The sequence below is a fragment of the Micropterus dolomieu genome, linkage group LG07, assembly GCF_021292245.1.
Source record: "Micropterus dolomieu isolate WLL.071019.BEF.003 ecotype Adirondacks linkage group LG07, ASM2129224v1, whole genome shotgun sequence".
Taxonomy (NCBI): Eukaryota; Metazoa; Chordata; class Actinopteri; order Centrarchiformes; family Centrarchidae; genus Micropterus; species Micropterus dolomieu.
In genome coordinates this window covers 20627545-20655458 of record NC_060156.1, presented here as the reverse complement: position 1 = coordinate 20655458, position 27914 = coordinate 20627545, and the positions used below count along the sequence as shown (strand labels likewise).

Sequence of the window (27914 nt, the reverse complement as noted above, 5' to 3'; positions counted from 1 at the left end):
GCAGTCAGATGGCCATACAGACTTTAAACAAACCTCAGGCTAGTCACATTTATTTGTAAGAGAAAACAAAAGCGAGCGGAAAGTTACAACCCAAACCGTCGGTGTTGTAAACATTCACCATTAGCTTAAAGGAAAAGTCATTTAGGACGTTTAAGGAAATACGCTTTCTTGCCAAGTTAGATGAGAAGACTGAAACCCCTCTGTTGGAGGTATGCTAAATTTGAGGCTACTGTCTGAAGCCAGCTAACTTAGCTTAGCATAAAGACTAAAAACAGGGGGAAAAGCTTGCCTGGCTCTTTTAAAAGGTTACAAAATCCTTCTACCAGCACCTCAAAAACTCATCAGTTACCATATCATATCACCTTTGTTTAATCTATACAAAACTCAAAGTGTAAAAACAACAAATTTCACAGGGATATGTCCCAAACTTTTTGGTCCAGACCTGTTCCTGGCAACCAGTGTAAACTGCAGGAAGTTACAGGTCCCAGTGAAAGATTATTAACAATATAGCAGACATGTTCACTTTCAATTTTACCTCCAAATACAGTGGTTTCAAATTTGGCAAAACTGTTGGCTTGTCTACAACATGTCTGATTGTCTAACCCCTGATACTTGTGTTGTGCAATAGGACCTATTTTGTATGGCATGAGCTACAAAAATATGTGTAATACACCGTAGTTTTCATTCAAAGGGAGTAGGACTACAACCACAACAGACAAAAGCTAAAGTAACTAGAGCTTAACTAAAAAGAGGTTAAGAGACTGGGACTGAAGAGGACTAACCTGGCTCAGACTCTGGACTGTTCCTCTGATGTCATGCAGAACTCTCCTCAGCTGCATCTCAGTGCTGGATGGAGAACCGAGTCCTGGGTGGAGGTTGTGACCTGGGCTGTGGGTTGAGGCGAGGCCTTGGAGGAAGCCTGGAGCAGGAGGAGTGAGCCCTGGGCGGAGGCTGTGTTCTGGGGTCAATGGAGGATACTGGGCGACGGGGTGCGGGAACGCCAGGTGCGGGTTCATGTTGTACCCGTGATAGCCGAGGTATGGCGAGGCAAACTGTGAGCTGTGGGAAGGGGCATGGTAAGGTGACTGATGACTGTATGGATGATTGTAGCCCGGGTGCTGCATTAATGGAGTTCCCGGATGCATGTTGCCCAGACTGACGTGGTGAGGAGTCGTGGAGGTCGGGGGCTGATGCAAGTTAGAGAGGCTGCCGTGCTGGGGCATTGGGGGAGTTACAAGTTGGTGGAGATTGGTTAGACTAGAATGGTGGGAAAAGGATGGGCTATGGTGGTGAAGGAGGTTAGGAAGACTGGCGTAAGGCTGGAGAGGGATGGGGTACTGCGGAGGAGGGTTCACAGTGAAAGGATATGGGCTGGGGTTGAGGCTAGGACTAGGATTGGGGCTTGGGTTTAAATACTGAGCTGTGGGGTTAGGATTAGGATAAGGGAACATCGTCTGCCCTGGATTCCAACTTTGCTGGTTTTCGTTGGCAGTTATGTTCTGTTGGAAGCGGCCAGGCTGCTGCTGATTGGAGGACAGATCAGGAACGCTCTGGGCTCTGGGAGGAGGGCTAGAGCTCTGCAGGGAACAGGATGACGGCATCAGGTAGCGTGGGATGGGTTTAGGAGGGATGGGAGCTTCTGTGGGAAGCCTTGGCGGTTGCTTGCTAGAGTCAGACGAGGAGGCAGGGTTTATGATCAGAGTAGATAGACAATTGGTTTGTCTTTCCTCCTCCTCCTCCTTCTCCCCCTCCTCTTCCTTCTCCTCTCTGGCCTCCGGGGTGTATTTGAAGGAGTACCTGGGCTTGGTGCAGGATGCTTGGCCTCGGCCAAACTGGATCCTGACAGAGGACACGACCGTGGAGGGAGAGAGGAGCGAGGAGGGCAAAGAGGAGGACCTCTGCATGGGGGTAATGCCTCTTCCTCGTCCTCTTGCTGGGGTTAGGGGCGTATCGCCAGACTGGGGGTCTACCTGCTGCCCTGATCGGCTCAGCTGGTTCTGTTTGGCTCTGTTCAGAGCACTGAGAACTGGAGAGGACGGAGCTGGAGGAAAAAGGGAACCAGAATCATCCACGAGTGTATGCTCTTTTTGGGCCTTGTCCTCAGCACCCACTCCCTCTGTTGGTGGTTCTGTGTCTGCGGCGGTCTCGCTCTGGTTCTGAGTGTGTTGTTGTTCTTGTTCTGAAGCAGACTGGTTCTGGCTGTGTTCTAACTCCGGTTGTGGTTCCTGTTCTGTAGCAGACATACTCTGGGTAAACTCCGGTTCTGGTTCGGGATCAGTCCGGTCCTCATCCTCAACTCGCTCTTCGTCCTGGGTCTCATCTGGCTGCGTTTCCATTGGTCTGTTCCTGGGGAGCTGGTGGGCTGTGTACTGTGGAACCTGCTCTGAACTCTCATCATGCTCGTCTTCTTCCTTGGAACTACTCCTCCCATGAGCCTCAGCAGCACCATCAGGCCCCGCCTCTTCCTCTCTGCCATCTGGCAGATCAAACACTGGTTGGTCCATTGCAAGGGGCGTGGCCACATCTAACGAAGGGTGTGATGTCACAGTGGTCTCGCTGTCACAGCTGTCACTACTCTCCTGTATCTAATTACAACAAATTAATAATAATTGATAATTAATTACCAGTGGTGAAAGAAGTACTCAGAAGCTCATATTAAGAAAAAAGTACAAATACAGGTAAAAGTCCTAATACAGTAGAAAAATAAAGTAGCATAGATTAGATTAATATACCTGAAAACTACTGTTAATGAGTAATTGACTTCTTGTGTTTTCAAATTAAAATTCTATTATTATTTTCCTTCTGATGTGTATGCAAAACATTTTATTTTATTTTTCTCCGGACATCGGTAAACGTTCCAGACTGCTGGTTTCTTCTAGTTCATATGTGCTCTGAGTGAAATCGTTATGTATCCGTTTAAATAACTTAAAGGTCAAAGTTGAGATTCAGATAGCAAGACTTCGAACAAAACACACAAACAGACCTTGAGGTTGCTGTTGGAGTCAACGGAGGGCTCCTCAGCAAAACCACTGCTGTCTGACTGCTGGCTGACTGTCCTTAACAGGTCTGTGAGAGAGACACACCAGACAACGACACATTATGATTACTCCTGCAGCACCCGTCTGTCCAGCTGGTGGCAGAGTACAATCATTTATACTGAGCATAAAGCATACAGTCTGTCCTCACTGGGATCAGCGTGCACTGAGACACAGGAAACATGTTTATTGCATACAGAAACAGGCTGCATATATAAACTCTAAGTGACAGGTCAGATTTATACTCTCAAATTATATATATAAACTTAAATACGATGACTTGACTTCCAGCAGTCACCTCTCCTCTCATCCACAGCCGCTGTATTTTTCACATGCACCTGGAGCAGGATTAATAAACCAGCTGCTGCGTTGGTTAGACTGCGCGCTCCACTATGAAGCTAACATTAGCACTAATGGTAGAGATGACTTCCTGTTATTTCTCACAATATAAAAGCCGTTTGTGCTTGAAGTGTGCCGGTGTTCTAACGATATATGCTGCCTTGTCGAAAAAATGCTACCGTAGCGCAAATCGATAGCAGAGTCTATCGAGTCACTCTACCCTATCAAAAAATGTTACCTTATGTGTTCCCATTTCCAATCCCATTAATGTATAACTCTCCAAGTATTATGACGTCTTCTGTTTTTAGATTATAACTAATAATTTCAGGGGGAGCATATTCTGATAGACTATTATCCCCTATCAAATAATGCTCCCACTACAGAATAATTTAATTTTGCACCACTACTCACTCCATGTGTAGGCCTACTGTAATGAGATGGGGAACATGTTGAAATACTATATTATAGCATCTTTATTTAAGAGTTCAGGAGTAGTGTACTCTGATAGACTAATAATTATTATATTTGGATATTGTTGATGATTAGCCACTGTCTCGACGTAATGCCCAACAGCAAGGTTGCACAGATTTATGGCCGTGGAAACAGACCACGCTTGTGGGTGGTGCGCATGCGCAGAACCGCTAAGTAGCACATCTCGATAGGTAGCATAAATCGACAGAACATCGGTATTCACCGGTATCGTCACTTTTATATGTTACTCTTTGCGCCACCGGGACTCTCCTCTGCCCTCTTCAGATCAGGTTCTCTGGGCACTACGTAGAGCATTTTTCTTGCACAATAATTTAATGACTGAAAACAACCCACAATAATGAAACTGCTGTTTTGTCCAACTGGAATTAATATTAGGCTACTAATGGAAAGCTATAGTAGCCTGTATTATTATCTGAAATTATAATGAATACACAAACATTAGTTAGTTGGTGAGTAAATGTAAATATAGTTATATTTATATATATCAGAGTTAAGGTGAACTCACCACCAGTGGCTCTGGAAGTTCTGTTTGGCAGAACCTCATCTTCGTTACTCTGAATCTGAAGGGCAAACAACAGACTGAATTTAAAAAAAAAAAAGAAACAAAGAGCTGCTGAGAGTTAGCACCTTCACTCAAAAAAAGAACCTTAGACCTTTCACTAACAGGTCAGTCTATAAACATTAATGATTTATGCAGATTCACTGGGTCAACATCCTTGTTCACCTACAACAGCAGACCTTTATCAGGGCAATCCACACTGGTTTTGTGGAATTTGTCATGCTTCTAGTCAGAGTCTCTGGTATAACTAGCAAAGCATAAGCTTCACAGTAAGCTGTTCAAATCACACCAATGTCCTGCTGTTTATATGTTGTGAACTGTACACATAATGATCATCATAATTTTCGTTTCGTTGTGAGCTTCCTGGTTTGAATACAGGTGTATTTCCCTAGCACGCTATGGTGGGCGGGGAAATTAAATTAATCTTTCTTCCTGCATACTCCACATGTAGTCTACTGTAAAACTATTTCTGTTAAGTAAATATTTGGACAGTTGGCCTGGTGAGGACAGTTAGTACACCTGCTGTCATCTCAGCTCCTCTGACAGACCGGTAGGTTTCGAGGACAGGGACACCAAAATGAAAGTGTGAGATTAGTATGGATTGAATGGATAAACTCTTCAGTTGCTTTTGCTGATGTCTCACTTATGGTGTAAATTCCTATGAAGTACATTCTGATACACCTTTTGGCTTTATTTGCATTTCACTGTTAGAGTTTAGCCGGCCAAGTACATGAACAGCACACATAAGGGTAATGTAGTTAACATGAGGTGGTGAGATGCCTTGATCAACACAGGAGAACACAACAAACTCTCCAATGTGGAAGGTGATTTAAATGATCAGTTACAACGTTGTGACCCAGGAGAACATTACACCTCCTCTGTGTGGGTGGAGGTTGGAAAACCCTGTGTTGGAAGAGTCATGATATTATGAAATACAAGTATGAAGAACCCAAGAGAACCCAGGAAAACACTGTACCTCCTCCATGTCGAAAGAGTCTGTGTTTTCTGTGCGAAGTTGGACCAGCTGGGGTGGGGCCCGGGTGGAAGGACCTTTCTCTGGGGTTGAGGTCAGGTTCTTCTCCTCCTCCACCAATGTTTCCTCCTTTGTTCTCTGATTGGGTGACTGCAAGTCAGCTGACTCTGGTTGATTCTCTCCGTTGGCTGCTGGTCCTCTGCTGCTGTCCTCTCCAGGGCTGATGGGAGGTGAGATGTTAAAGCACATTTAGATCAAAATTCACTTCCCATTCATTTCTATGAGGAGGGGGGTGAGACAAAACTTCACTTCTGTTCACGAAGTGACGCGCCTGCAGAGTTGTGCAGAGTTCAGTCTAATTGAACACTGATACAAGAAACTGAGTATTTCCATTGTATGCTACTTCATATTTCTAATCCAGTACATTTACTTTACTACCTTTGTTGATAGCAAGCTAGTTACTAATTACTTTACTAAGATTTCATCAAAAATCATAGGATAAGACCATAAAATTCAGTATGTTAAAAATTAAACCAGTGGTTTCTAACCTTTTTACAACCTTGTCCAGTTTGCCCCCCTTGTCAGTTTCAGATGTATATGATGTGTTTGCAGTTCCACCAAAAACTTCTAAGATGGTTTCATTTAAATATATTTTAGGCCCAAAGCGGTCAAATGAGCTAGTATTTCACGAAAAAAGTAAAAAAACAAAAAACAATTTTGTGTATTACAATTAGCTTTTTTTTCTTCTTTCTTTCTTCCCATTTATCATCTTGCGACCCCTCGGATTTATCTTGTGACGCTTTCGACGAAATCACGGATATAGATTTAGAAAGAGACGCCCCTAAAGAATCCTGAATTGATTTCTATGGAAAAAGCCCATAACGCCAAAGATGCTGGTTGTATTCACATATCCCACCTGTCTTGCAAGAAAGCAAATCATCTGCTTTTAAACAGCTAAGCCGGGAAACATATTAAGCCAATCGTGTGGTTCCACTGTTGAGGTTTGCAGCGGTTGTGTGACCAGGTTAGATGCACTAATTTTCTGCCAAAATACTGTGTGAAAAGGCACCAGATTTGACATGCAGTACTGCAATATCTGTTCAACCTTCTATAAATATGCAAACTGTATCCATAACATCATTTAGCAAAGCATTTCTTCAGGCGCTCTGGTGGGATGAGCTCATGGCGTCATCTCACTGGCACTCTGGATAGAGACGTAAATGAAGTTAGTGTTGCGGAACCTTGCGCATGCATAGTAGAGGGGGAAAACACTTATTGTTGCTTAAAATCAAAAAGAAATTTCAGCGCATTTTATTTTTTTTTCCAGATTTTTTCAGGTGATTATATACATGCAGTTTTTACTTCCGGGTGACCAAGTGCAGTCCTAGCTCTCTTCCCATTCATTAAGAAAGGGGTCTGATCTTGTTAGTCCGAAATAACTGCCTGGAGGCATTACCAAGATGGCTGCCAAGGCGTGGGATTTGCCTATATAAGGACTTAAACTAATCAGCTAACTTTTTCTATGTTGTACCTGTAGTCTGTCTCTCCATCCCCGTTGGTTTCCTCTGTAACCGTCGCCAGTGAACAACTGTCTTTCTTGCGGATGGGTTTCTGGTGGTCGGAGTCAGTACTGCAGCCGTCTTTTTCTGGAGTGGTGTGTGCGTGACCGTTGGTGTTTGTGTGTACAGAGGGGGCGTGTCCGTTCAGGTGTGTCTGTTGCTCAGGTGTTTGTGCTTCAGGCGACTCTGTGGTGGACCCATGCAGGTTGCGTTTGCTGAGTGTTTTCTTTAGGAGTTTGACCGCATTACGAGCCGAGTTGCTCCTCTTAACAGTAGGAGACTGGTCACCTCCCCCTCCTTCTCCTCCTTCTCCCCCTGAGAGAGATACGAGACGAACAGATCAGAATAAAAAACACTATGATTTAAATGTAGATTTATTTGTCAACTAACGTTTTGTCCTTCGTGAAGACGTTTTTAAGACAGCATCTTGGCGCTATATAAATAAAATTGAATTTAAAACAAGATGGACTTTATGAAACACAAACTGTCACTAGATTGTCACTGGCTGACTGACAAATTGACAAAAAAATCCAGGACTAGATTTCAGACATTACACCTGTTCAAGGACAAAAGTGGAAGTGCTTTACCCTGTTTGGAAGACTACTACAGAGCAGCATAGCTACACCTTCCGGTTTGTTTGTGTGACCTAGTCAAATAAGCATACCACAACAAAATAAATACTTACACAAAGTGACTAACTGGACTACAGTGCCTCTAAACATCTGGCATAAAGAACTGAACCTGACCCAGAATTTAAAACCAATGCACGGATATTACATCAGGAGGCATATAACACAGAATTTATACCAGCTGAATTAGATTTAGATTAGATTTAATATGGACAAATATCGGCATTACTTCTTATTGTAAAATATCTTCCAACAAAGGTTTAGATTAACAGCTCACTGAGACTAATAATTTAGAGAAAAATTATTTCTTCAGATATCTATATTAAAAGTACTGGACATAAAGGAATGGGTCTGAAAAAGATATTCATCGAGGCAAAATAAAAGTAATATTAGCAGAAATTTGATTTTCAGAATGTATTGTTTACAAATGGAAAGAGGTCTTTCAACAATGTATGTTAAATCAAAGTGGGAAAAAGAAGCAAACACAAAATTAACTGAAGATGACTGGTTAAATATAAAAGACACAGATTACCACCTGAAGCTCAGATCTGTGGAGGGAATTTACCCGGAAAAACATTTTAAGGTTCTTTAAAACTCCTAAAATAAAAAGTTAAAACCTGTACATGGTCAAAGCTGTAAAATGTGTAGGAACATGTTGGTAATTTTCATATTGTTTGGGCGTGTCCTAATATCTCTTCTTACTGGGTAGATGTGCTAACAGAGATCACATTAATCATTAACTCTGGGCTTGATTTTCATTTTCGTGTTAAGTATTTGGGAAACTTGCCCAGTGGGCTGAAAAAGCAGGATACATATCTATTACAAATACTAGGAAGTAGTAAAAAAGCAATAACCAGGAAACAGCTGAATAAGGAGCAAAAAATTAGAAAAATACTGGAAAAACTGTACATCTTACTTGAATATTAATTGATTTTGTTACTTCATATTTGCTTGGAGAGCTTTGTTCTATTTCTTTCTGTACAAAGGCCAACACACTGGACTCTTGAATGATTAAAGGACCACACCTCCCTTAAAAATACCTTGGCTTTGGCTGAGCTAAAGCCACAGATCATAAGAACCTGTGACTTCGAAGGAAAATCATGAGCTTCAGCATCAACTCTGCCTCTTCTTTTTTTAATTTTCCTTTCTTGTCACCTATGATTTGTTTTTGTAAAAATAATAAAAAATAAAAAGTTTAAAATAAGACATTTCTACATGTTTGCGTTCAAAAACAAATAGGAGACTCTTCAGTCAGTTAAATCAGATTGGATCTGGAAGCAGCTGGCTTACGTTTGACTAAAGGCACACTCAGACTGGGCCCGGTTACCTTGTACCATGCCCGAGCACAATTGTCCCCCCTCGCCACTTCCCCGCTGGCCTGCGCTCACAGTACGCTAACGATCCGAGCACGTTTATGTCATCACTCTTTTAGGGGGGAAAAAGCGCTCTCTTGGGCACTGTTCAGTGTACCGTGCCCAGGTGATCACACTGGTCAAACGAACTGGACTTTGATGGTTAAACGTGCTCAGGCACGCTCAAACTTGGATTTAACAAAAATATGCAGCTAAAACGTATATCATCATCTCATAAGGTGATAGTAAAGTGCAACGTCCCGATTTTAAACTGACTACAATTAAGAAGGATGCTGAATAAATATGACAAATATTCATATGGACATTGATTTTCAAGAATAAATGATTGATCATCAATCAACTACTCAACTCTTGGAAAGTCATCACATGATTAAAGCAAAGTCCCATTCTTTGCCTGTTATACTTGTTTTATTTAGTTTGATGATTTATTTGGCTACCTATCCTTAAGTTTTATTTTCCTATATAACAGTCAAAAATCAGTGTAAATCAGTCTGCTTGTGGTGCTCTGCATCTCTTAAAATCTAGACTATAGGAAACTGTCCTTCGGTGGACTTCGTGTGCTTGCCATGGTTACCTTGTTCCCTGGTGCTGATACGTTGGACAGGCTGGCCAGAAACCTGACTGTAGAGCTCAAAGAACTCATTTGCTACTGTAGTCAAGACCTCGATCTGACGGAAACGACCTGAGAGTGACAGAAACAAAACAAAAAAAACAGTTAAAAAGTGCTTTACGGAGCCAATCTCAAAGGAGGCTGTTCTCTCTGTTCTGTTCTCACCTGCAATAATGGATTTTTTCGCCACTAAGGGGTTCAGCTGAAACAACACTGACATATCATAACCTTTTAAGTTGATATGTCAAACTTGTTAGCAGTAACAAGTACCTTATTCACACATCCAGCAGTTACAGAGCGACATTATCATTCGTTTGGAGTAATTTCTGCCCTCCCTCTTCTGTTTTCGGCCTCTATTCCCATTCTTGAGGAAAATATCTTCCTTTTAAGCTGTTTAATGCTCCGCTATATTCACCTACTAGTAGCAAACTTTGTCTGTCTGCTGTTTGGTGCTGATTAGGTGTCTGGAAATGACACTATGATAGCAGTTAGAGCCAACCAAAACAATGAAATAGCTTCCCTGTAAGTTTATCACTACGCACAACCCCTTTCTCATTATTTTCACATCATCATTTGATGCATGTAAAAATATTGATTATAGCTGCTCAAGAAGCCACTACAGCAAAAGCTCTGGAGCTGGAACACAGGGTACACTTTTCAAAAAGATCAAAGACATATGGTCATTTAAAAGTTATTTTTGTAAGTCTCGTCTATCTCATCCACACTTTCTCATGGATGTAGCCATGGCTGAATTATCAACTGGGTAACGTCCCAGGGGCCCCAGTACCGAGGGGGTTTGAAAGCTCTTGGTTCCTTGCATGTCAGTTGCTTTTGGTAACTGATTTATTGCAAATTTGTTAGGGAATTAGGGACTTTTGACTGTTTATTATACAAGAAGTGAACAAGGGAGTGACTTCAGATGTAGCCAGAATAAGTTAGATCACCATTGAATTACTGGAAACAGATGAAACACCAGATGTCCCATTGGCTGATGAAGAGTTTGGGATTCAATAACTATCTGCAGCAAAAGACAGATTAGCAAAAAGATTCGTGTTGGGACTGGACACAGACGTCAGAGCCACTCCTCCCTCCTTCTTTCTTCTTCTTTTGTGGTTGTGTAAGTCGAGCTGTCAGTCTTGTCTGTAACAGGATGATGACTTGCACACATTCCTTCCTTCCTCACTCGTCTCTCCACCCCTCCTCTCCTCTATCTCTCCGTCCCTCACTGTCTAAATACTTGTCAGTCTGTTATGAAACACAGACCTGTCTTTCGTCTGTCCCTCTGTAAACGCCCTATAAATCGCTCTGATGTCATCACCTGAAATACAGCACAGGACTGCTCCCTCTAATTCTCTCAACTCTGACCCAATTATGACATCTAACTCCTAAACCAGACCACACTAAACCAACCACACTTGGTGTGGTCTGCCCACAAATTTAACTGGGGACATTCAGTTGCATTTTGTTGTCATGCAAAAATTAAGGACTGAAATTTCTTCTCTGGAGAGAAAAGTAGTGAGTTCACACTTGCAATAGTACTATAGTGAACTTTTGTAAACACTAATGCCATCAACAATGAAAAGTCCAACGTGAATTAAAAGCGTCACATTTGTCATTTTAAACGGACAGACAGGCAACATGGGGAAAGAGGATGAATCACATGCAACAAAAGATCCCTGCCTGAAGTAAACCATGGATATTGCGAACACATAGTATGCATCCGCCAGACTATCAGGAATCAGCGCATCTTTAAAGTAAAGTACAGTTGTAATGAAAACTAGAGCTAGAAAGATATTTAAAAAGGTATTTTGACAGCACATCTACATACAACTAAGCTGAAACCATCTCTAAAACAAGCTCACTAAAATCTAAAAAGGTTTTCAAACTATGGAGAGAAGGAGATGATGCAAAGATACAGTGTGAGGTAAGGTGGATGACGGTGTTGTGAAAACAATAGGAACATAGTTATTATATATCAACACAGTAGCTGTGACACACAGGTCATGGAGGTTATTAAGGTACTTTAAATGCTTTAAAACTGCCACAATTTACGCCAGCAATCCTCCTTCTCAGTCATAAATCTGAACACAGACATGATACATATATTTTTAGATTCAGTATGACTTACACTTTGACATATCACACATGTCATCTCTGGGCTACTTTGCAAAATCCAGAAATCATAGGAAAAAAGGACATTCCTTGTAACTGCAGACCTGGCCTGGATATCATCACAGTTTTAAAAAAAAGGTACAATGTGTAATTCCTGGCCACATGCTCCAAACAAATAGGAGGCATCTTTTCACCTCCTCCTCCTCCTTTTCAGCCAGGCCACTATCTAAGTGATTCTGCTTACAGATTTCACACCCAGTCTGCCCAGTCAGAGACAGGGAAGTTCAAGTGAAGGCAGGAGAAAAAGTAGAAGTAGTAGAAAAAGTAGAGGTAGTGGAGGAATGAGAGGTCGAGGAATGAAGAAGGGAGTGAGAGCAGCATTGATTGACAAGCCCGCGTGGCAGCGCTACTTCTCTCACGGTGGACTGAGGGAAAACTGGATGCTACAGTAACTCACTATTGCATACTGAGGCACAAGTAGTATTACAACACAGGAAGGGCCAGAGCTAGACATGACTACAGAACATGAACCTCTTATTACAGCAGCTGTGTGTGATGATAGTAATATTGTGTGTGAGTCTGTTTCCTGCTGACTGCTGACTCCGCACTAATGCTTATTCTGAGGATCCTAAAACAGGAAGTGAGGAATAAGCGAAAAAACGACACGAACTCCCTCTCTTTTCTCTCTTCATCCCAAGAGATTCTTTCTGATGGTGAGAACAGAGCTTATATAACAAACAACAACAACACACACACACACACACACACACACACACGTCTGGGATCCAGGGAACCAATGGAACAGTATGAGAATGTTCTGGAAAAGATAAAGGCTTCCAGGAACCACAGACAGACCAGCGACTGTTAAATAAGCAAAAAAACAGATCCAGTTCAGCTACTGCAGCTTTTTGTTAAGTTATTTAACAGTTAGTTTAAAGCAAAACATTTACTACATCGGACTCCACGACTGTGTTAAGTGTTAAGTCTTATGCTGCATCAACATACTCCTCCAATGGTCCCAGGTTGGAAAATCGTTCTTCTAGCTTCGGTTTGTTTATGAGCTTTAAGTTGGAATGTGGAAACAATATGGACGTTTTTATATCGAGTCTGGGTGATGGGTTGTCGTGTATGATTATTTTGTCCCAGATTTGTTGCTGCACCAGTTGGTTACATTCCCGAAAACCACTAAAATACTGCTAATAGAGATACATTAACGGTTTTAACCGGTTACCATATTACCAATTACATGTGCACAAAAAAAATGTATATGCAATACATGAATAACTGAAAAGCATTTACTTCTGCCATGTTTCTGCGCAATGTGACATCACCTCAGCAAGTCAAGTACCAAAATTTCTGCAGACTTTCCGAGTTATTCAGACCTGAGGTTGCCTTCAAGGGAAGTTTCCCCAGTTGGAAACCGACACCACATGAACGCAGTATAGTAATCCGTATACATCAAAATTAAGTACTCGTCAGTTTTATTAAAAAAAGTTAAAAAAAAAAAAAAAAAACTCACCCCAAACCTTTTCAATGTTGGAAATGAAGGGGTGGAGGGGGCTGCATCCAACAATTTCTGCAAGTTTCTGAAACTGATAATCTGACATTCACACCCACTTTACGCAGCGACTGGCCAGGTGTGTGGAACAACTTTAAACACTTTTGCCCTCACGTGTGGTCAGATGTAGTACAGCCACATTCTCCCATGCAATATTGCTGTACAACACATCTCTTTTTGTCCTGTATCTACCTCTTAGCATTCACAATCACACGGAGAAACAAAGGTCTTGTTCTGCCTGGTGCATGTTGGTCAGGGCAGTACTAAACTGGACCATCTTAGCTACAATGCTATCGTTGCTAGCAGTATTTTTTGTTGGGGATGAGAAGAGGCCAACTTGTTAATGTACAGTGGTGGAAATCCAGAAAAACGAGTAATTCGTTTGTCGTCCATCTTTCAGTGAAAGCAGTGTTCAACAATGACTAGCTGTGGCCACAAAGGTCAATGCAGCTCAGGTCAAATTTCAACAAATTTGAACTTTTGACGAAGCCTCACTCTGCTCTGCTCACCGTGGTCATCTGCACAGAGCCGTCACAACACACCACATACACAACAGTGGCGGGGTGTCGTGAAAAGCTGTTTTTCTGAAATAATATGAATCTGTGACAACAACACCATCCTGTGATTGCTCTGCTTTGCTTTCATACCACGAAACTGAACCACACAGGCAAATACATTTTTATGTGCACTGGGTAGGCCCTCTTTTCTTCTCCTGACTCAGCTCATTGAGCTTCAGTATGCGTGCCACCAAACAGCTTGTGACTCTTTGAGTTGTAGATAACAAGAAAATTAGGCCATGATCCTGAGATAAGCAGATGGAAACAATATGTATGAGCTACCACGCCGACGCTTAGTGTCCACAATGTACTGCGTCAGGTTTGTTTTAGAAATCAAACATCCAGGTTAATACCTCTGGTGACATTTGACCACCAGATTGAAAGGAAGCTCAATCCCGAACAAATGGAAAGACTGATTAGTTTGTTTACAAGTGACAGTCACTCATAGTGACATCATACAATAAATTAATAAGACTTTAATGTGGCTGTTCAACAGAACAAGTCTGCACGCAGGCTACTGACCTTTCAGCAAAGTGCTCCTACTCCATTGTTTTGTCTTTTAAGTTTCTCTCTACAACAGAAAAAGGAATGTGTTGCATTGTGTAGATTGAAATCTGCTACTTGTGATCAACCTGCCCCTTCATTCTAGGAAATGTCTGACCTGTTTTACAATATACGCACAGTGTGCCATTGCTGTAGGAGAATATGAGATGTTCATCTGTGGCAGTCCGACAAACATCAACCAATATATATCAGCTGGTCATTGGCTACAGTTATTAGTGACTGGTCGGTATGTGTTGATATTTTTGTTTTATCCATAGTGCATAACAATATGATATAACAGCTGTCATTGTGTTTAAAAATATTATTTCTTCATTCTTCGTCACAGTGGAGACTTATTTGGTTAGTTACACCATTTAGATGACATGAGATTATTATTGTGTAACAAGATGATGGTTCCAAATTATACTATTCGTAAAGTATATATTATATATTACATAGTTTGGTGAACAATTGGTGAATTAATGTGTGTTTATAAATCAGATTCTTGACCAACAATGTAAAAATTATCTGGTTTGTAAGGGTGGGGGAAAAGAATCGATACATAGTATCGTGATATTTCCCGTGGCAATATTTTATATATAAATTCTTTTTTTCTTGTGAAGTCAGCAAAGGTAACGGTCAGCAGGATTGATAGAAAGTTGGTCAAAACAGTGATATGAACAGACATAAAACTGATGTTGACAAAGTTTTCCTTTGGGGACATAATCTGCAGTTGAAAGAAGTTAATAAGTTGCAGTATATGTTATCACAAAACATTTTTTTTTATCGCAATAACATGGTATCGTGACTTAAGTGTCACGATAATATCGTATCATGAGCCTCTGGTGATTCCCACCCTTGCTCATTTGTAAAGAACGCAAAAGAATGCAATAATTTAAATAAGCTGCATCATCATACTGAGCTCTTATAATTTTTCACCATAAAAACAGTGAATGTACACTTGGTAGTAAGCTGTGTGAAATGATCAGGACTGCCACTTTTTACATGCATTTACTACAGCCAGGAAGAGCACCAATTACTTAAGAGACAAAACCATAAATGGAACAAACTACTAAATGGGCGGCCCACACAAAGTCAGTAAGACTAAATGTAAATCTGCTGCACCGAACAACATAAAACACAGACCAGACCAAAGAGCAGAGATACAAATTCCAGTCCATACTGAAGTGCAATGTTTAGACCGCTCCGCTAAACAAAACTCATTAACTGTCTCGTTTACCTCAAACAAACTGGGTCCGGTTTCAAACTGGTCAGTTGTTGAAGTGTAAAATCGAACTTTCAGCTATGGAGTGATTCATCTTCTCACACACAGAGGATCTTTGGTTAAGCATTTTTTACAGCAACAAGACCGTTAAAATGTCAAGCAGAAGAGAATCAGCCGTGTCTATGTGTGTACGTGTTTTTTGAGAGCCAGTATCTTCACACAAACACGAGTTTGAAAACAAAAAGGGGCCAGGATGTTAGCGGAGCAGGTCTGTATGTATGTGTGTATGTGTGTGTGTGTGTCTGGGACAAACAGTTCTTTGTCCTTGCTGGCAGTGTTGTCCAGGCAGTTGGCAGAACAGCTAAAAGAGCTGAAGGACCCCACAAAACACCATAATAATACTTGGAACAGGACACACACACACACACACACACACACACAGTCTTTGAGCTTCACCTCCTCTGTCTACAGTTTCAGGATGTGAACCTCTGAGCTTCTCATCACTTACATGGCTAACCCTCCATCTGCAGTACTGAGGTGTTCGGGTGTTGTTACCCTTCTGAGACCGACTACAGTAGAACACGCAGTTGAGGTTATAGAGAGTAGAGTACAGTCAAAAGCAATAGAAGAAATGAAGGAGTGCTGTAGACAGTATAGAGGTACATACTAGTCAGAGCGTAATTGGGGTTTTCCAGTTCCATACGTTGCAGCTGAGCTCCCAGGTAGACCTGCAGATGAACCACAGGAAGAGTTGTCATTATAAAACAGTATTAGTGATTAATGGTACATGGAAAAACATGAAAAATAAATCACAGCTATGCAAAACTAAAGGCACACATTTTTGAAGGGAGTTTCTAGCAGCAGATCATCACTTTGGTCCAGAATGAAATATCTTAAGAACAGATCGCCATAAACTTTCATGCAGACATTCTTGTTTCAGAGAAGATGAATCCTAATGACTTTAATGATGCACTGACTTTTCCTGTAGTGTCATGTGCAGGTCAAAGTTTCCACTTATCCAGTTAATATCTAAACATCTACTTGATGGACTGGCATAAAATTGTGACCAAATACTTGCAAAACTAATTCAACCTCAGCTGTCCCTTGTGTACTTATTAAATGTTAACATGCTAATATCCCAAGACTGTGATCATAGTAAACATTTTACCTGATCAACATCAGCATGTTAACATTGTCATTTCCCTTCTAGCATTAGCTAGGTGTGTTCTGGGTGAGTCAGAGTCACAAGGAGTATACTGGTGTTTGTGCTGCGGTCACCAGTAGTTCAATCGGCTTTAAAAACATTCCACATTTGTTTTCATTTAGAGTTTGTTTCCAGTGCTATCACACTACTGTTGTCAGTACCTTGATGTCAATGCCTCGCGCTAAGGAGGAGTTGTTGAAGAACCTGGAGGGAACCTTTGAGGCTAGATCGGGTTCTTCGCGACCAAAACCAAGATTTAAGAGGATTTCCTCAGGGTCCTCCTCATACAGGTCCAGCAGCTCTGACACACTGTGGATACACAAACAGGCAGACAGCCACTCAGTCAGTAAACCGATCAGTCAGTTAGATGGTGATCTAGTCTGCTGGTTAGTTTAGTCAGTCTAGCTGCAGGGTAAGGAGGATCCTGACACCACTGACACACTACCAAAATACAGACAGCCAGTTAGTACTTCTCACACACTGCTTTTTTTTTAGTCTGTTAGTGAGGTAGTTGGTTAATTGTTTAGTTAATGATGTAGTTACTGAAGGTGGTGGCTCAGCCTCACCTCAGCCTGGAGATGGAGAGCAATGCTTTGTCTCTCTCCTGCTCCTCCACAGCCCTACCCAGAGGAGGTATAAACCAGAACAAACCTGACCAGCAGCAGGGGATCATCCCCCCCAGGAGCTTTGTCTTGTTTTGTGATTATTTTGGCTTTGTGTTACGTAGTGATATTATTAATAATTACTATTAATTACTAATGTGTGTATATATATATATACACATACACACACACTGTTTAAAGAATTGTGGTATGTAATATGTTCCAGTGAAAGTGAGAATTTGGATTTCTTGGATCTTAAGAATGTCCTGTTTATGGGCTTTCTATGGGCTCATAGCCTGCAGTTAGCTAGCTAGGTAAGGCTTCTGTAACTTGGTTTTCTTCTGAATCGAGTCCATAATCTAACTTTAGTGCTTCTTGCACTGCTGCCAAAAAAATCTTAATTTTAGGCATAGGGACACACAGCCTGGGGGTAAAGTGGTGCCTGAGAAGACAAGCTCCAGGAAATCAAAATCCTCCCCACTACAGTTAAAAGAGATTAGGTTTGATTTGCACTGGATTGTTTTTATGCGCAACATTGTGATGGTTGATAAAACTGGCAAGCATTCTGTGAGTTTAGCCATTTTAAACAAAAATTACATGGACTGGTTGAATTTGCGTTTATTCTTGTGATCACAAGACTACGGATTCCTGATGTAGCACACCTGGGTTTGCATTCAGCCCTGCCAATATAACAGAAAACAATGGGGCATTAAAGGTCCTGTTTCACATGAACCTGTTTGATTGGTTTTCTTTCTGACTTCCCCAGAAACCTGAAAAATCCTGTTGCAAAACTTTGTTACACAGTCCAGGAGTCTCTCAAACCTTGTATCAACAACATACAACAAAGATGTATTACCCATGATACACCACCCATAGCACATTAAGAACCATTTTAAATAATACACATTTCACCATCAGCCACGCCCCCTGCTCTAACCTCATCACCTTGCACTGCCCACCCATCAGCCATCCAAAAGACTACTTTCCACCACAGTTAGTGCAACAGTAAATCATCCACACAAACCTACTGATGTACCTCAGACATTAAGATACTAATTGAATTAGTTTATTGACCACACCTGCATCAATGATGGAGATGTGGAAAAGCTTCAACCTGAAGTAGAACAGTGATACTGTGAGCTGTTATTATTTTTCAAACCAGTCAAATTTCACTGCAAGGAGCTCAGAGAAAACAAAGCCTTTTGCCCAGACTCTAACCACAACAGTTAAAATCAACCATGTAAACCAACATGTTTACATCTTTATATACAACTTACATACTGTTACATCAGTGGTTTCCAATGTTTTTTGCCTGTGACCTCTTAAAATGAAGTGGTCCATACCAGAGACGTTTTATATAGGACTTTGTCCATACCAACTTTGACATTTGAGAGTTTAAGAAATCTAACAACAACATTTTGGCTTTTTTTTTTAAATGCATAACATAAACAAATATTTTTTTCTAAGGACACCGTAAACATGTTTCTGTCTTGTTTTTTTAAAAGGATTATGACCAAGATATGCACGGAGCGGGACAGTTTACAGAAAAAGAAACTTGTCAGAGCTCTCTGGTGGACATGTACGTGTTATGGAGACACTGTTTTTTAATGACCTCAAACATATATTCAACATCTTTGTCCTGCACACTAGTCAGCTTTAACATATTTAAAACTAACCAGCTGACAAAAAATGACCAAAATGACCAAATGTTTTGTTCTATAGATACATTTATGATGAAAGGCATCAACGCCAACCTTGTGATTCCTGTGACTGCTTTGTTGGAAATGTTGGGTTAGCATTAGCAGTAACTTAATCCAGCTGTGATACGGCTATAGGAGAGTGAAGAGTAAACAGTGAGGCTGATAGCAAATAGATAAAATTACAGTTAACACTGGATTATAGGCCGCATTGTTTCCTGTAAATCCCTTTAAAACCAGTGCAGGAATGACGGACTCCCGCACTAACAAAATACTACTGTATAGAGAGATAATTACAGAATGTAAATACACTAAGTGGCTATTGGTGAAAAAAAGCACATGCACAAACCACAAATAATACATAAATTGGGGTTTGCTTCCTTGAAAATCTTTGATTGTAGCTTTATGGGAAGAATGTTTTTAAGGATTTTTAAGGATCTGAAGAGGTGGAAAGTAACTGGTAATGCAGGAAAAGATACTAGGAGAAAATCTGAATAAATAATAATAATAATGTCATGTAACTAAATTATTTTTTGCTTCCCTTTGTCATGGTAAAATTTCCTCTATGGAACCACTTTGCTACATGCCTCAAAAACAACACAAACGAGTTCTCTGTAGTGTCATCTAATTAGTTTGAAGTTTAATAACAGCCCTCTGTGTCTCCGCCACTCTCTACCTGAGATACCTCAATGAGTCTGACTGACAAAGTGAACTGACCTGGACACAGTGCTGCTCTTCCCTGATCCTGTGGAGTTCATACTTCTTGCTCTCTCTTTATACTGACTCCTCTTCTGATCCGCTGCAAGACCAAAACTACACACACACACACACACACACACACACACACACACACACAGAAGCATTAACACACAGGGTAGAGAGAGGAGGAGTTATCAGACAGCTGGAACTTTATTTACTAAATACAGAGAATAAAAGTACTCACCAGGGTTCAGTTTTATTGTTGGTGGACTGAAGATAGTTGGCTGCAGAGAAAAACAAGGGAATTAAGATTATTCAAATTACTATAGTATAATTATTATAATTATTCCGCACACAAAAACAATACTGTTTCTGTGTTTTCATGCCATACATATATCATCAACTGGTGAGGATGGTGACTTTTTACCTGGGATGTGTGTCTATTAACATAATATCATCTATCCATCAGCTATCCTTCATGCATGTTTAAGACCCTTTTACAAGACTCTCATTTTGATACAAGTCATCTTAAACATTAAAAAGTCAGCCCGAGATGGTGTTTTCAACCAAATCGTGCAGATAAAAACTGCCAGCGTCCTTTCAGTGAGCATAATTACAGCCTGTTAAAAAATGAGAAGCTGTCTGAAATCAAGGACCCATTGCTTTTACAAAAAGAGTGAGTATTTTGAGGGTTAAATCTGCTGCAGTTGTGACTTTATAAGTGACGCAGGTTAACTTATAGTCGGAGAAATGACAGTCATCACCAGCTGGATGCCTGTTGTTTCCTTTGTCAGTTCAAAAGAACCTGTTGGGACCTGTCGCCCTGACTCTGCCTCTCTCTTTCTGTCCCACTTTATTTCAGCTGAATTTCTTCTTCTATCTGTGAATCCACAGTGTTTCTGTCTCTGGCTACTTTAATCTGGTTTTCCATCAAACAACTCACTTCCTCACTCTGGATCCTTTCCATCCTATTCACCTTGAATCCTTTCATTAACTAATTCACTGCTATCCCATTCACACACTAACACTTTAATCCCCTCCCATCCTGTCCTGATAACGTTTCATCATTACAGCCCATTAGGATCTGCTCATACATGACAAGTCTTCTTTACCACTAAAGATGTAAGCTACTTCTGACAAACGTCAACATGATTGCGGTACTTACTGTCAGGACAAGATGAGGTGAGATTTAGGCTAGGCTTGGGCAGTGTCTGTTTTCTTATACCTTCATACCTTCCTGACATTTCCCCAGGGTACACAGTGTATGACGGTATTTGTGTTAAAAAAAAACAAAAAACTAAAAAACAACTACAAAAACAACGTGAGCTGCTGGTCATGGTGACATCATCGTAGCACATGACATTGTCTAGCCTACAATGCTGTGTCTGATATGCAGTTGGCCTACTTAGTGATGTACATAATGACATTTTTTGCTTACATTTAAAGCTTCTATCGAGACTTTCCAATGAAGCAAATGTCTGCTGTCATATTTTATGACGTCACCCTAAAAAAGAAAATCCTCGGACAAAATCCTCAATTTGAATAAAGTGATCCATCAAATTAAACGAGGTAGTCTTTTTTATGACCTTTACTTTTTTATTAAATCAACTTTCTTTAATGAATATAAGTCATTAGTTATGGTGCTGTTAGGTGGCAGCTAGACTCCTTGTTAATGCAGGTGCTTGCCTCCCTTTGTGTGCAGCAAGTAGGAGAGCAAATAATGTTTTGACCGCAATGAAAAAAAGGCTAAATGGCAAAAAATATGAATTGAAGCACAACATTTCATTCAATAAAAACATGTTGTGAATTTTGGAAATGATTACTTCTATGTTTTTTTGATAAATTTTGACTTTTGGACTTTACAACGTTCTGGAGTCATGTTTGGATCACACGAACCAAAAACAATCCTACGCAGCCAACGTGACTGTTACTTGACCATATACTGTATATTTCAACTGTAATTTGACAATATTTTATATTGTTAAAGTGAGAATAAATCATGAGCAAATGCTTAATTTGTATGTAAGTATGTCAAGGATTCTGTACCTGTTGCTGATATTTTTAAAAGTGTGTCTCTAGCTGTGAACATGATGATGCAGGAGGTCTTTCTAGGACTATGAATTACCTCTCTAAGAATGGGTTTAGTTACTTTTGGCATCCAGTTCCCAGTAGGCAAAGAACTCTGATTTGTTAAGCTCAGATCTTATCAATCTCTTATCAAACATTTGATCTCTTCTCACTCTTTTTATCAGCAAAGAGCAATGGAAAACATTCAGGTAGCAGCTGTTGCTGGTTCAAATGACAAACATCACCGGCGCCAGATCAGAGCAGCTGTAGCAAATGAACATTAATTCAGTAACAGCTAAAATGAAAAGTCAGTCTGTTCTCTGGTTAATGTTCTCTCTGCAGCTGATGTATGTATTCAGCCAAAGATTGTTTGTGAACAAGCAGGAGTGGACTGTGTGTTTGACAAGAACCAACAGTGACAGAAGAGTGATGACTCTTGATCAGCTGATCACCTCAAGTCAATTTAAGAATCTCCCAGTTAAACTTTGACTCATATCATATCAAATTTTCAATTTTATCAACTTCATAGTTATGAATAACTACATTCAGTAAGTTGCTGGTAAAGTACAGAAGTCTACAGCTGCTAACTGAACATGTGAGATGAACATTTCATGTATCATGCTGCTCATCTCAGTTTCATATTGTGAACATTAATTAGGCAGCCACTAGCCACGAGTTTCTGCCTTCTCAGCCAAAAAAAGGTGACAGTTATTTTAGCCTTTAGTTACTCACAAAAACAGATTCAATAAGGGTGATGAATCATTTGATTCAATACTGGATTTAAATTTGATCAAATCCCATCCCTAGACCTCTCTGTGGACTGATTTAATCCAACTGTCCTAGATGCTACGTTTGTCCTTCAGCTTTTCAGTTAAAGAGGTCATATTATGCTTTTTCCCACTGTCCTTTATTGAGTTACATATCTTTTTTGTGCATGTACTAGGTTTGCAAAGTGAAAAAGCGTGCATAATCATCGTGTGTAATACAGTCTTTCCCCTTTGATCCGTGTGTCGACACTGCAAAATGCGTGTCATAATGGTCGCCTAGGGGCTAGTCAGACAGGCCCTCAAAAACACCGGTAGAAAAACACACTAAGCTGCACACAGTGACAAGACGTCCGCCTGCTGCCTCTCCTCTCCCTTCCAAACACTAGCTACCCTCCAGGCAGTCAAAGGACATAAAGTTGTTACTGTGATGTAGAGACAGAGCTCAGTTAAAACATTATGGATGAAAGATACTTTTGTTACAGATTAATAACTCACCATTCTTGCTCCATCCATGGTGCTAAGCTGGTAAGGGGATATACAGCTGAACCGAAGCCTAGTTTACTGGCTTCTCATGACCCGCCCTACTCTGCTTCTGATTGGCTAGTAGTCCTTAACTAGGAACTGCACATGTGCAACTTCCAACAAAGATTTTGTAGAGGTAAGATTTAAACAAAGCGTTCAACACACAGGGTGAAAAGAGGAGCTGCAGCAATGTGCAGTATGACAAAAAATATGGTGTTTTTAGGAAAATTAAACCATGTAAACCTGTTCTGGTACAACCCCTAAATAAGATTGTGAACCTGAAAATGAGCATAATGTGATCTCTTTAAGACTTTGTTTCTAATCCAAGGTTTGCTGACTGATGCTGTCTAAACGAAGAATAATTCTAGAGACTTGGTTTGCCGCACGACACTTTGCCAGCACATGTCAGAAAAACATTCTGCAGGACTCAACAAACTTTTCAAGAGAAGAAGTTAAGAGAGGTGTTTCAATGCCAAAATATTCAACCACATCAGGGATATCAAGCTGGAGGACATATTATTACTGAAAATTAACTGTTACTATATTGTAACTAAACTGTATCAGAGACCGCAGGACAAGAACAAGATATATCTGATCACATCTACACAACCTCTGACCTCTAAAGCATCAGCTCATTAGCATCTATTCAGTCTCAGATTCCACCAGCTGAGACACACATACACAGCATTCCCACATGTCAGTGTTCAGTGCTTCAAGATAAAGTCATTACAGTATATTGTTCACTCAATAACACATTCACCCTCTTGCTATTAGAGCCATTACTAATGTATTCACAGCAGATCAGAGTAATTATGAAAACACACACACACTCAGAAGACAGTCAGTCATGCATGCAGTTTGTTTCCACACCTCTGTGACTGTTGACTTTTCCCTTGTGAAGAAACAGGACTGGGGAATGAAGATGGAGCTGTGTTGATTCTGCTGACACGAATTGTCTGTCCTTCATTTACACATGTGAGCAAGTAGCATTCTCATTACATTAAAGGAATGTTTGTACAAGCACAGGTTGTATACAAGAAGCGGACATAGCCACCGTGATGTCGCCCATTTGTTTGTGGATTATCTCTTGTCAGACAGCAGCAGGGTGAACATGCTGTGGCTGAGGTGGGTACTGTCTTTTACAATCCTTTAAGCTCTGTGCAGGCACCTCACTTCACTGATGCTCGGTAGATGGGTACCAATGATCTTCTGTATTAATTACCTGCTCTGTGGGCAGTGGAGATGGCATCCTCTGTGGATCTGTTGGATCTGAATGCAAAATGGTGAGGGTCCAGGAGGACTGAGATGTTGTCTTTGATGTGCTGGAGAACCACCCTTTGGGGTTGAGTGCCAAAGGGTGGTAGTCGTTCAGGTTTTACATTGTTGTTTTTTAGCAGTTAACTACTTTCACAACAAGTAACGCTATCAGGAAACTCCATAAATCACCTCGGCACTGTATTCCCTGTCGGCCTTTCTTTTTTCCCCCGATTTGCAGTCTACTAAAACTAATAATGTTTATAATCAGTTATTTCTTTGTGAACTTTGAAAATATAAATATACATATAAGAAGCATTAAAGTGTTGCATGTCAGTCACCCGATTTGATGATCCTTATGATGCAGGATGACCGTAGCCAAAACTGTCCATTCAAGGAGTTATCGGTCAGTTTATATGACTTCATGTTAACAGTTCTTGGTAAGCCAGTGTGAAGGCAAACTGGAACAGAACTAAAGGCAAGAACAGATCATTTTCTCTTGGTTCGGACGAAATATACAGAACTACAAGGGTAAAAGCATCCTGAGTCTACGATCCCCTGGGGGAGAGATTTTTATCGTCACTCCCCACTCACTGCTATAATAATAATAGTCATTTAGCTGATGCTTTTATCCAAAGCAACTTACAATTGCTATATATGTCAGAGGTTGCACGCCTCTGGAGCAACTAGGGGTTAAGTGTCTTGCTCAGGGACACAATGGTGTCACGGTGGAAATTTGCACACAGTCCAGGAAATAAAAAGTAAGTGATCAGGACGCTCTCCTGATCATAGGTCAGTAATAAAATCCTTAACTATCACAAAGGGGTTGGACCAATGGTACACATGCTATATGACTGTGACAAGGATAAAGATTTATGGGGAAAAATCTTGTGTAATGAGTTGCTCAATGTGTCCCTCACAAAGAACCCAGCCCTGCGCATGTTAGGTATCGCATTTAAAAATCTATAGATCTGGTGGTGGTGCAGACTGGTTATGCTAACAGGATGAATTATTGTGCGACAATGAAAATCAGTCACACCTTCGTAGTAGTAGCATTATAGGTGTGTTCAAATAGAAAGTGAAGAGAATTTTCCATGAGCCGCAATTACATTCAAAGTCAATGCAAATTCGCTTCTCTCTATATTGACTGCTGACAATACAAGTCATGATCACACTAGAAGGCAGTAGAAGGTTGACTTCACTAGCATTCAGCACTGAATCTGAAAGAATTCAGGAGGCGAACAAACGTAAGAGTGAAGACACATGCATCGCACCAATGTGCCCTCCATTTCATTTCATACTTTTCTATTTTCTTTACAGTTCAACTGACAACACGAGGTTTGAATAAGGGGTTTCTCAAATACTGATTCAAATCATCTACGTTGGGGGAAAGCCCTACCAAAACTGACTTTTTTTACCAAAATGTCACAGTGTTCCTTAAGTTGGCTGCATTGTTAAAATACAGAATTAGCAGAACATGGGGGGGAAACTGCTAACAATTAGCAGGAATCTGTAATCTTGTTTGTATTGTGGGTTTTTCTGCGAACTGACCTTCAGCTCCAAGTGAAAGGTCATCTTCAAAGCTGCAGCCGTTCCTCAGCGCTCCTGTTTTCACATAAGTACACAAAAAGCAATAAAGTTGTAAAAACTCTTCAGTAACATATGCATAAATACACAATGAGTACTTGAAATGATCTACCAATTCTGACCCATAACTGCAAACATTCCCAAAAACAAAGTCTAACTTTAAAAACTAGTTGTGTTGAATGGTTGCAAGTATTTAGTCACGAACCAAGGTTCCCACAATGGAGGCCATGTCAGTGTCCTAAGAGTTTGAGGTCCTCACAATGTAATATATTAATAACAGACACAGAAAATGTGGATTACCTCTGCTGGGAGAGGCACTCCGATCATCTAGAGAGGCTCCAAGGGGAGTCCTAGACACATAGGGACAGAGACAGAGAGTTACATATCAACCCAAACCATAAACTCAGCTTTAAAAACATAAAAATCCAACATACTGCTCTATCAGTGAGATCAGGTCAGCTCCTACTAGTACATGGTATACGGGTAAAAACACACCGGCTTAGCATTACACCATGTATGCCACACACAAGAAGGCAAGAGGACACAGTACCCAGGATGTGTCAACCCACAATGATGTGCATCTTCCAGTAGGCAGTTTACATAAAAAATGTTCTATGCTGGTGTGTTTTGCCCTTAATGCTCATCTACTGTTATCTTACGGTTATATCAAGCTATCTTAAAACACCTTTAGCCTGAAAGGTAAGGGATAGTCTTCACCAAGCAATTCTATCAAACCCAGGCTGACTGAGGATAATAATCCCATTGAAACCCCTGGTTGTTTATAAAACTAATTACCCAAAGCCAACACCTAGTCAGGCTAAACTCATAAGCCCACACTAAGTACTGACCAGGCCATACTAACTATAACAACCTGTCAGGCTGAGGCTAACTATGCTAGGCAAAATGCCTGTTGGGCTAAGGGAAAGTATCTCAGATTATCTTTTTAACAGTAAGTATACCAGTATACCTCCTGATTTTTGTTAAGCTAACTATCCCAGGCCAACTGCCTGTAAGGCTAAGGCTAACTATCTCAGCTCTAACTGCCTGTCAAGTGAAGGAAAATAAACACTCCCTTAAAGTGACTTAATGCAGTAACCAGGTTAACTGCCTGTCAAAAGAAGGGTACCTATCCCAGCGCTAACTGCCTGTCAGGCTAAGTCTAAGTAATGCAGGCTTACTGCCTGTCAAATAAAGGCTAACTATCCCAGCGCTAAATGCCTGTCAGGCTAAGGCTAAGTAACGCAGGCTTACTGCCTGTCAAATAAAGGCTAACTATCCCAGCGCTAAATGCCTGTCAGGCTAAGTCTAAGTAATGCAGGCTTACTGCCTGTCAAATAAAGGCTAACTATCCCAGCGCTAACTGCCTGTCGGGCTAAGTCTAAGTAATGCAGGCTTACTGCCCGTCAAATAAAGGCTAACTATCCCAGCGCTAAATGCCTGTCAGGCTAAGGCTAAGTAACGCAGGCAAAGTGCCTGTCTGTCAAGGTTAACTATCCCAGGATAAATCCTGTTTTTGGTACCTAGCTGACAGATCAGCCTAGTTGACAGCAGCTGGGCTAGCTTGTCTGAGCTGCTGACTGTAGCCGGACGCTGGAAGCACTGAGCTGTTACACAACATGCAGCTCTTATCAATGGGACAAACTTCATGCCACCATTCAATACACACACATACACACACTTGAATGGTTGTATAACAGTGCGCAGCCGCAGTGTTCGCTAATCCTCCCACTTTCCACCGGCAGCCATGTTTCTCAGGCCCCTACCTGACAACTGTTGTTATAGTAACTTGTGATTTTGAGTCTGCTGGTCATGTACCACGGTAACGTTACTAAGGACATTGTGGGTTGTGACAAAGAAGTGTGTGTGTGTGTGTGTGTGTGTGTGTGTGTGTGTGTGTGTGTGTGTGTGTGTGTGTGTGTGTGTGTGTGTGTGTGTGTGTGTGTGTGTGTGT

General features: G+C 40.9%; 1 protein-coding gene across 2 annotated transcripts in view; it reads right to left on the bottom strand.

Annotated features, from left to right (window-relative positions):
• Positions 1-27914, bottom strand: part of itprid2 (ITPR interacting domain containing 2) — a 46329-nt gene that overhangs the window by 5607 nt on the left and 12808 nt on the right. The window contains exons 5-16 of one of the 2 annotated variants that reach the window (XM_046053778.1): positions 26264-26313; positions 25928-25981; positions 20011-20050; positions 19785-19880; positions 16930-17077; positions 16232-16292; positions 9534-9641; positions 6930-7272; positions 5402-5618; positions 4372-4426; positions 2984-3066; positions 783-2585 (exon numbers count right to left, since the gene is read on the bottom strand). In XM_046053778.1, the coding sequence (XP_045909734.1) occupies positions 783-2585; positions 2984-3066; positions 4372-4426; positions 5402-5618; positions 6930-7272; positions 9534-9641; positions 16232-16292; positions 16930-17077; positions 19785-19880; positions 20011-20050; positions 25928-25981; positions 26264-26313 (3058 nt within the window). The remainder of the gene's footprint in view (positions 1-782; positions 2586-2983; positions 3067-4371; positions 4427-5401; positions 5619-6929; positions 7273-9533; positions 9642-16231; positions 16293-16929; positions 17078-19784; positions 19881-20010; positions 20051-25927; positions 25982-26263; positions 26314-27914) is intronic. The other variant, XM_046053779.1, reaches the window with a different exon arrangement.